This window comes from Triticum aestivum, chromosome 4B (genome assembly GCF_018294505.1).
Source record: "Triticum aestivum cultivar Chinese Spring chromosome 4B, IWGSC CS RefSeq v2.1, whole genome shotgun sequence".
Classification (NCBI taxonomy): Eukaryota; Viridiplantae; Streptophyta; class Magnoliopsida; order Poales; family Poaceae; genus Triticum; species Triticum aestivum.
The window spans coordinates 627,170,531-627,180,496 of record NC_057804.1 but is presented as its reverse complement, the minus strand read 5'-3'; the positions used below and the strand labels follow the sequence as shown (position 1 = coordinate 627,180,496).

The following is a 9,966-nucleotide window of genomic DNA, read 5'->3' as shown; positions in this document are numbered from 1 at the left end:
ATGGCCATGCACCCTTTCTCAGCAAACACTGTAGTAAGTCTGTTTTTGTAGGTGACGAGATTGAAGGGGATGCTATTTATTTTATTGAATATGCTGAAGTGTTCAACATGAGATTCAAGACTGCAAGCCCCCCAACTACAGATTTCGATTTTGTTGCAATGTGGCTCTTTTATCCTGGTTCGTTCTAGATCATAGACTATCCCATTAGTTGTTTCTTCGTTCTCTTGGCCCGCCCTCTTGGATTGGGAGGTGCATGATGTCTTGTGTCGTGGTGTTTTTGTTGGGATTCACTTGGCGTAGTAGCAGTGTCAGGGTTTGTGGATGTTGTGCATTCAGAGAGTTTGGCCAGGGCCGACTGTGCGGTTGTGGGATTTCTTACCATGTGAGTAGTTAATCCATGCTCTATCTGTGTAGGTTTTCGCCCGATTTTCCTTAAATTAACTGGGCAATTCTCTTCTTATTAATTAATCGACGAGGCAAAACTTTTGCCTCTGTTTCGAAAAAAGGTTGTGTGGCCGATATAAAACTCTTGGCGTACCAACGAATACAAGGTTCGTGTAGTGATATAGGCCGGAGGTGCATGATGCAGAACCGGATACTATCGTCAAGTAATAAGTGTACCTAGCATTCAAATTTTGTTCATAAAAAGTGTATTTCTATCTTTCCAATGCATTTTTAAGTAGAAAAAATGCTTCTTTTTTGTCACACGAGAAACAAGACCAATAACATTTAACACATGCTATCCTCATTTTCTAAATGCTCTTAACTCGTTGAAGGTGACGTAATTAAAGAGGAGAGAGATGATGGTTTGCGCATTCCCAATGCATTTTCTACTCCATTTTATAATCCTACCACCGTCTCATACGGCAACAAACCCAACACCCCGGGCTTTGTTGTCCAGCAGGTGGCTGAGAGCCGCCATGAGAGCCTCTGCGCTAAAGCCACCTTGCTCCATGACGTCGCTGTAGAGGTCAGGGTGGACGTCCATCGTCTTGCTCTCCCTGATTGCGGTGGGCACCTCCTTCACTGCCTGAGTCATACTGGTGAAGACGCTCAACTCCTCCTCCACAAAGCTTACCCGCTTCCTCGTCCTACCAACCACAGGAACATGCTCACCATCCTTCTGAGGAACATCAACGTTGATGGTGTCTGACTCATGGGTTTCTTCATACTGGGGCATCGGCGAGCCCAGCGGCTGACCAGAGCCCATGGCATGCTTGCCGGTTGCCAGCCCGAAGGAGAAGATCGACTGCATCTGGTGGTAGTTCTGGATAGGTGTGTTGAGAAACTCTGCGTCCTTGGGGTGAGCCTAGGAAGAAACAGGGCATAGAGGAGTTAGTATGGTTCATAGGCTTAAACTAATGGTTAGTTAGAATGACATGGTTTGTGAGCTAACCGTGATGTGGCCTTGATAGTGCTCTACCTCCAAAAGGATCGAGCAGGTGTCCTCATCCCATGAAGCATCGCTGAGGTCTTTGAGCTTGGACGCGGTGATCCACCTCGCTCTCCACTTCCTCAGGTGGTTGTACACCTAGGTCGAGGTGACCTCCTGGCCATAGAAGTTGAACACTTGCTCTGCAACAAGGTAAGTGCACCTCCCTGAACCCCTTGTTAGTCCTCACCCCACTGTCTATGATCTCACACATGTTGTTAAGCATAAAAGTGGAGAGGAACAACTGCCATTTCATGCTGTTCCTCGGGCATCCTCCGTCTCCTTTTGCGACTCCCTTTTGAGCAGCAGCATGAGCAAAAACATTGGGTTGAGTCAGCACAAATGGAGGAACCGTAGGCGGCACCTAAAAAATGACTGAATCAAGAGGCATCTGGTCGATGGGAGGTTGGGAGTCCTCGACGTACGACGGCGGGAACTGACTCTCGGACAGCACGAGGGCCTGACTAAACTCCAGTGTGGTTATATCCCATAACATAAGCGTCATCAACACCACAACACACTACACATGGGTAGTAGGAACTAGAAGTACAACATGGACAGATTGAACTAGCAGTAACACATGCCCATATGGATGGTATAGTTGAAGACAACACTACCAAATCCATCAAAGCATACAACGACTCAACACAACATAACAGAGCACTAATCATGGACACATGGATGATTTTGTTCAACACGTGCACAATAGCATACCACACATCTAAGCATACTGCCAATCCATCCATGACCATTAGCTACCAACGCTTGCCGACATGAAAACAACCCCTATCATGCTCGAAATCCATCACAACTAGCTACTACAACATCACAGTCAAACAAATCAGAAGATCTAACCCTACCACTCGATAGATATAGCTAGAACTAGTAGAAGGGGGGGTGATTGAATTTACAGACGCCATCGAAAGATCCGCGGAGGAGGTGCATGGCACGTCGGAGAAGAGGAGTCGATTCGCCGCTTACCTCGTCGTTGAAGTGGATCCACACCGGAGGAAAAGCTCGAGAGGGGGGAAATGGTGGCGGGAGTTTTTCGATCCGCGGCGGTCACCTTGGATATATAAGGCGACCGAATCCGCAGGCGGTGACTTGAATTCGTCCCGCTGCTTTTTTGGAGATGCGCCATCGCTCCCGCCATGTCACTGGCCGCAGCTGCACGACGCGATGTTCCCCTCCCCTCCCCTGCGTTTATGGATTCGGCCGTTCCTAACGGACCCGGTTGAGCACTGCTCTGCTTTAAGGTTCGTGTGACCCAAAATTTAAATTTTAATGCGGACCAGACAATGAAACAAGAAACTGCCCGCCCGGCAGCGACCAAACGCGGCGATGTTTTTTTTTTGATCCTTGTGAAATGTGCCCGCCCTGCGACCTTCCATTTCACAAGTCAGGTCAGGTCACTGAGGGGGTGTTTGTTTTCAGGGACTTTTTGGTGGGACTTTTTGCTAAAAGTCCTTAGAAGCATCTCCTTGAGAGTCTTTTTTAAAAAGTCCCAGAGATTAGAAAAAGTCCTAGGACTAGAGAAACAAACACCACCTGAAATGTTTGGTGGCTTGGTGCGTGGTGCGTGGTTGGGCCTCGGTCGAGTCAGGTCAGGTCAGGTCATGCATGACGTGAAACTCCGTGCGTCCGCGTCGCAAAAGAAAGAAAGAAAGAGAAACGCGTGCACCTCTGCCTGCCACCCACCATACGTATTAACTTTTGTTAAAAATCGGGCGTCAGATCAGATCTGGAGGGGATCCAATCCAACAACCATGGAAGGCAAACCCTAGCCTAGCCGCCTCTCTCTCCTGCTCCTGCTCCTCTCCTCCTCAGATCTCCTACCACCATGGCCGTCGGCTCCTCCTTCCAAGCCCCCATGGAAGCAAACCCTAGCCTAGCCGCCTCTCTCTCCTGCTCCTGCTCCTGTCCTCCTCAGATCTCCTACCACCATGGCCTCGTTCTTCCTTCAACCCCCCTGCGACCTTCCATGGCGACATGGATCTAGCCAGCCGGGTTGAGGCCGCTGGCCGGACGGCAGCAACGTGCGTCGGTACGGTGGCAACCGGGCCGCTCCCGGAGACCGCCGGCGTGTGAAACCGCTTGTTCGTCTGATGGGTGGGTGAGTGAGTCCTCTCTCTGCTTTCTTCTGTGTCGCATCTCACGAATCCATCCTTACCGACATGTTTCTTCTGTCTTGTCTTGCAGGTTTGTTGGTTGGATCTCTAGTACAGTTTTTTAGTATGTTATTATTATAGATGGATATAGGAAAACGAATATCTTAGTATTTCGCGTCAAGCCCTGTTCGTCTCCGGGAGTTGAACGTTTTTTTTAAATCTTCTGTATGTATATCACCCGAGGACAAAGCAAAAAAAAAAAAATCCTTGTTCAGAAGAAGATTCACCCGAGTACTGTTTTCAGGCTGTTTGGATCTGTGGGAAATTTCCCTAGAAGGATTTGAAACTCTTAGGCCTCCTTTGGTTCATAGGATAGAAATAGTAAAATCATTTAAATATAAAGAAAAAAATGTCATTGGATGCATAAGATAGGAATTTTTTCCTGGGAAATGTGAAGGACTGATTTCTATCCTTCATAGGAATAGGAATCCATTCCTACAAGCCAAATGGCTTCAAAGGAATTTTTCCTATAAAGTTCCTATCTTTTACAATTCCTACAATATTTTTATGAACCAAAGGAGGCCTTAAGGTTTTTTCCCAAGCATTCATGTAGTCTATTATTTTTTGTAGAAAAATAATTCTCAAACCTCCATTTGCAATTCCTTTACTTATTTTGTGGTGTGAAACACTCTTTGATGAGTTTTTTTTTGCCAACACCTCTTAGTACCACTTATGTAGGTCGTACTACAAGAGACAACAATCCAAAGTACATTTTATTAAGCGTTTTGGTCTCAGCAATTATCCCCTGATAGCATTCGAGTCATACTTTTGGTTGTGATTCTCGTTGCTTTGATTCGATTTGACTCTTTTTGTAAGCCTAAGAACATTAAGTAAGAACGTGTTGCTTTGATTTGTCTTTTTTTTTTCTATTAATTTTGTGTGTGCTTCTATTAGGATGATTTTTGATTTTTTTTAATCAAGTGAACCAAACACATAATAGGTTGACAAAATTGATGCGTGTAATAACCGTTCTGCAGGCCTTGTTCAGACGAGGTTTATTTGTTTTGTAAGTATGTGCTCATCTTTTGGGGATGTGCGCACATAGAGGTAGGGTCATCATTTTGGTACCAGCCATGTCCACTCGAAATGAATTAATGGAGGCTGTCCACTCGTTTTCTCTCTTAGATTAGATCCATAGAGATTTTTTTTTTGGAATATCCTTGCTGTACGTGCACTTACGCATGCATGCTCTTCAGGTAAGGACCTTGGATTCCTTGGCATGTTGCTCTCTACCAGCATAGTTCAGCCATGTAGACCCACTCACACACCACCACTCGGTTGGGTTGGATTTGCTTGCTCTCTTTTTCTCCTACTCACAGTTTTCTTTCCAATAATATTTATGTTTTTTTACCTTGGTACCTTTTCCGTGTTGTTTTGATTTGACAAGACTGTGTGCTGATACTCTTGTGTATGTACTGAACTTTTCCGAACAATTGAGGTTACAACACTCATCTTGGAGAAGATATGCTTGTGAAGCTAGTGATTAGTTAGCATTTGTGTTGGTTAATGGAAGGGCAGATGCTTGCATGCTAGTAGTAAGAGGAGAGTGTATGGCCTTTGATTTTGATTTTTATATTCTAGTGAAAAAAAGAACATAATTTACCAAAATTTATGTGTCTTCAGATTTTGCAGGCTATCATGTTCGTGTAATTTTATCAGTATTTCTTTTATTGTTTGTAACCTTTTGCGCCTAGTTTTTTGTGGTATGTGGTATGTGCTAAGATAAGATTAAATATCCATGTTATACATATGTCTAAGATACCCGAGGTAGGTGTTTAGTTTTAAATAATATTATTGTGTTTGTATCAAGATCTCAAGTTCCTTAACTCATTGAACCAAACACGTATGTTCCAAAAATTAATGTGTACTTTTCATTCTGCAAGCGCGTTTCTTCATATTCATAAGCATTTTTTCTCCTCCGAATCCTACAAATCAAGTCGTCCCTTTGCTTGCGAGGTAGTAGTAAATTTTTGTAATGTTGCGAATACTGCTTTTTTCAAGTCTCTGCTCATCTCACTTTAAAAAAAAGAGTCTGTGCTAATCTTTTGGGAATGCGCAATGGAGTGTGTACCCGTGGTCATAGGGTCTGGTACCAGTCGTCCCTTGATAGGCTGTCCATGTTTTTACCCTTGAAAGTAATAGAGGCAGGCTATCCACCTCTCTAGATACATAGATACATATGAAGATTTCTTGTACATTTCTGTTCTGATATGACCTTACTCTCTTTGCTTGTTCAGTTATGTCCCACTACTCCGGCGAGATGGATTTGCTTGTGTTTTAGAGGCCGTATGCTGCTGCATTTGTTGCACACTTGTGAAGGCTTCCAACTCGGTTTTTTTCTGATGCATAAGCAACTTCCTTGATCCTGGTAATCGCTCTATCATCTTGTGCTTCTATCATCTTGAAAAGCATTTCTTTTATCCTTCTGAATCCTACAAATCAAGTTGCTCCATTGCTTGAGGTGTAGCCAAGAAGAAGACTAAAGTGTTGAAATCTTCATATGAATCTCGCTTTTTTAAATCAAGTCGTCCCATTGCTTGTGAGGTGTAGCTAAGATACAACTTCAGTATTCACAAGTTAATGGCCAAGATTAAGTAGCCAAGAAGAAGAGAGTGTGGCCCGTCCTGGCACCTCCTCCAAGCTAAGCATAAAGTGTTGTGATAGGAGTCTCATTTTTTTAAAAGAAGAAGAAGAAGAAGAAGGTGTTGTGTGTAGCTGTGCTCGTAGGGTCGTCCCCTGGGATTTCTTGTACCGATACAATAGTTTTCAATTTCCTTACTGTACGTGTCGGACCTTGGATTCTTCTGGCTGTTTCTGATATGATTCTCTCTTTACCTGTGCAGGTATGAAGGTGTACAAATCTTGCCCATGAACCCAGTCTTCTTGGTAATAATCCTACTCTGTTGTCATAGTTTTAATTTTTTCAAGAAAGAATGGTAGTTGTAGATAGTTGATTGGTTGCTACCCTGAGCGAAATTTGCCTGGCCAGAAGCAAGCCGGGCATGCACAATGCATCTTGTTTGGTTGGTGCCTGAGTGGTATTTGGACCAGCCTGACCTGAGCTGTCCACCGAAATCAGAGGCCTGACTCAGGCAGAAGCAATCAGGTGCGTCCATGCTTGTACTCTACGCTGCTTGATATTATTTTAATATTTCTTAGACACAGAGAAAGCCCAGGCACTTGACCAAACAACATATATCTCGGCTGCCTGGCCAGGCCAAAGTCACGTGAGCCGCTGCGACCTGTCACTGACAGGGCAGTGCATAATGATCTTAGCATCGACCAGTAAGCTTACCAGCGGTGCAAAGCTAAGCATTACTAACATGGCTAAATAAACTTGGAGAGATGAACAGAAAGCAAAAACTGACAATTCTAATTGGCATCTTGTTTTATGATAAATGTGATGCAGCTGCTCACAACGGACCATGTGTGCCATCCGTAGCACCAAGTTGCTCAATTCCTTACTGGACTAAGATTAGAGCTGTTCGTAAGCAACCTCTAAGGATCCACCAGCACACGGTTTACAAAACGTTATCATGCAGATGCAGATTAACAAAGTAGAAAATAGTTCATTGAATATTCAAAATTGCTGATAAAGACATTCTGTTGTATGCTGGTAGCAATCTCCAACGGTTGACGCCTTCATCCTGCAACCACAAAGAGAATACAGTTTTACTTTTAGGAAAAATTCTTGTCAATACTGAAGTTCATTAACCAGATAGATGATAAGTACAGTAAGATGTGCAGCAGCAGTTGTTGTGCACCACACCATTGCATAAAGTAAGACCAAGTTTGTTTATACCCAGCTTGTAGTTATAATTATAGGTTTTATCTGCGCCTACTCATTTCAAGTGCAACCGCTAGTGACTACTATGATTCTGCTCCTATTTCCAGTATTCCAATGAGGCAATACCCTGTTCAAGCTAATTATACAAAAGCGTGCATCTAACATATTCATCCGTTTTTTCAGAATAATGCAAACCTAATCATCCCTTTGCTTGTGTTTTTTCAAGTCTGCTCATAATTTAGGGATGCACACATGGAGCGGTTCACGTGTGTCCCTGCAGTGTTGCAGCTGGGGCGTCCCAAGGTCCATAGCTAGGCCCACCAAAAGAATGGAGCGTGTGCATAGCAATGTCCAGCAGCACAGGATGAACTGCTATGCAACACACCACTACACAAGGTAAAGTAATACTACAGGAAAGGATTACACTTTACTTGCTGTCGTGTCGGGTGGTATATGAGGCATCATACCTGTAGTGGTGGGGCTTGTATGATTCTGTGCATTGATTAGTATTCTGGTAATTAGTACTCACAGGTTATATTTGATGCGGTGCATACCATGTCAATCACTTGTTGAAATTCATAGTGTGATAGAGATTTTTAAAGCAAATCAAAGGCACCTTATCACGTTGCGCGCACTCTACTGACGGCGGACCCAGCGCTTCACCTGAATTTTTTTGAAAAATGGCGTCAAGTATTATGAAGTACTCCCTCCGTTCCCAAATATAAGTCTTCCTAGAGATTTCACCAAGTGACTACATACGGAGCAAAATGAGTGAATCTACACTCTAAACTATGTCCACATACATCCGTATGTTGTATTCCATTTGAAATGTCTAAAAAGACTTGTATTTAGGAACGGAGGGAGTATGATGCATGACAGCTTTCTGCAGCAATGCTTCAAGGAGAATTGGCGTGTAAGGCGAGGGATGGTTCATAATCTAGCACTCCTGTTGTCAGGCCAGGTATGCAATCAATTGTGGTTAGCACTATTATGAAATTAAAGTAAAGAATACTCTTTCCACCCTTTTGGATTTTTATTATGAATTCAGTCTGCACTTAGAGGAGTATCCTATTCCTATCTGCTGTATTCAACCATCTAGAGTAGGATACAGCGTTCATGCTTTGTATACTATAATTGTTTGTCACTATGAATGTAGATGAAGAGTTGCACACTTTAATTAACGTAGCTCTGCCATTGTACAAAATAGAAATTCATGCAGTATATTCAGTTTTTCAATTTTTATTTAATGAAGGTAGTGATTTGTGCAAGGGCATGAGGTGTTACAACTCATTTGCAGGTTGAGGGAACAAGGAAGTATCATCATCATGAGTGTGCCATGAGCAGCTACTCACCAGTGCTCCGATTCTTAGGCCCTTGACCCTAATCCCAATGCTGGCGAGCTCATTGCGTCTGTCTGAACCTGGCTTCAGATCAAGACTGTATAGGGGATTTTTTTCTTTTAAAATGGTTTTTTTTTATGTTTGTAAATCTTGTAATTTTCATTTTATTTTTTGCACTCTGTACTTACGTATGCTGATGCACGTGTGATTCCATCTGGGGCATCGGCACGGGTACCCTGCAGACGGGGCAATTGGACTTGAGGTGTTCCCATAGCTGTCTCGCCTGTTCTCTCTTGTCCATGTATGCAGCCTCTGCCCTGCAGAGAGAATTTGTACGGTTACCAAGACGCACTGCATTCATTCATCAGGAAACTTGAATCCATATATTAACGACAAATACTTGACATGACAGATGAAGCTTGTTCTTTCTTGATAATCATTCACCAGGATGCAACAAATCCATCTTGTTAATCATCTGAATTCAGCCAGCCATAGGAATGAATGTAATAAACTAACAGAAGAAGAATCATCCTGCTAATAATAATCTGAATACTTCCCTAAAAAAAAAATCATCTGAATACCAGGCAGCCATAGGAATGAATGTAATAAACTAACAGAAGAAGAATCATCCTGCTAATAATCATCTGAATACTTCCCTCAAAAAAATAAATCATCTGAATACCAGGCAGCCATATGAATGAATGATGATTCGTACCGATCAAGGTCCGCCATCTTTAGCTGGTACTCACGCTCCAGGTCCTCGAGCCTTTTTTGGTAGCCCTCATCTTTGTTGGGCCTGACCTGGACCAACTCCTCCATGCAGGCGGAAAAGTAAGCATCTTCTCGGAATTGGAAGAGAGAGCGAGCTAACAAGAGAATAACAGGCGAAACCGTCGTGCCTGTGGAGATCCAGGTGAGTGCCGAAGGCGGCGAGAGGAACGGCCTCGTAGCACACGGAGCAACGGAACCCATGGTTCTCTGCATGCTTCTCGAGGTCAGAGAAGGGAACCTTGTCATGGCACGTCGGGCAGTCGAACGTGTGTTCGGTCGCGTGCTTCTCCGAGTCCCGCTGCGTGACAAGCTCGTGGCAGACAGGACAGCGCTCCTTGTTGAGGCCGAAGAGCGCCCATATGGCCTTGCCGCTGGTGCCTGCGGCAACCCCGACCGCGGCGGCGGCCTTGCCGTACTCGTAGATCACGGCGGCTGTGGCCGCAGCGCTCAGGATCACCATCGCTGGAC

At 44.0% G+C, this 9,966-nt stretch overlaps 1 protein-coding gene across 15 annotated transcripts; it reads left to right on the top strand.

The window, feature by feature from the left end:
- The first annotated feature begins 3,108 nt into the window (after window positions 1-3,108).
- On the top strand, window positions 3,109-9,138 carry LOC123093692 (uncharacterized). Of its 15 annotated transcripts, XR_006445499.1 has the most exons (8): window positions 3,118-3,541; window positions 3,632-3,639; window positions 5,838-5,968; window positions 6,444-6,486; window positions 6,590-6,706; window positions 7,614-7,783; window positions 8,240-8,348; window positions 8,685-9,138. XR_006445499.1 is itself a non-coding variant. In XM_044515702.1 (5 exons), exons 2-5 carry the CDS (start codon window positions 6,469-6,471, stop codon window positions 8,763-8,765), a joined length of 378 nt encoding a protein of 125 aa, XP_044371637.1. In that variant the 5' UTR covers window positions 5,838-5,968; window positions 6,444-6,468; the 3' UTR covers window positions 8,766-9,138. The 15 variants fall into 15 exon arrangements, 1 of the variants encoding a protein (XP_044371637.1); XR_006445498.1 differs by lacking the exon at window positions 3,632-3,639 and having other exon boundaries at window positions 3,109-3,541; window positions 4,797-5,968; XR_006445506.1 differs by lacking the exon at window positions 6,590-6,706 and having other exon boundaries at window positions 3,114-3,541.
- The last annotated feature ends 828 nt before the right edge of the window (window positions 9,139-9,966 follow it).

Excerpts from the sequence above, each read along its gene's own strand:
- LOC123093692 (XM_044515702.1), top strand. Across the intron at positions 7,784-8,239 it reads GCAACACACCACTACACAAG|GAACGGAGGGAGTATGATGC; the intron begins GTAAAGTAATAC and ends ACTTGTATTTAG. Across the intron at positions 8,349-8,684 it reads CACTCCTGTTGTCAGGCCAG|GTTGAGGGAACAAGGAAGTA; the intron begins GTATGCAATCAA and ends ACTCATTTGCAG.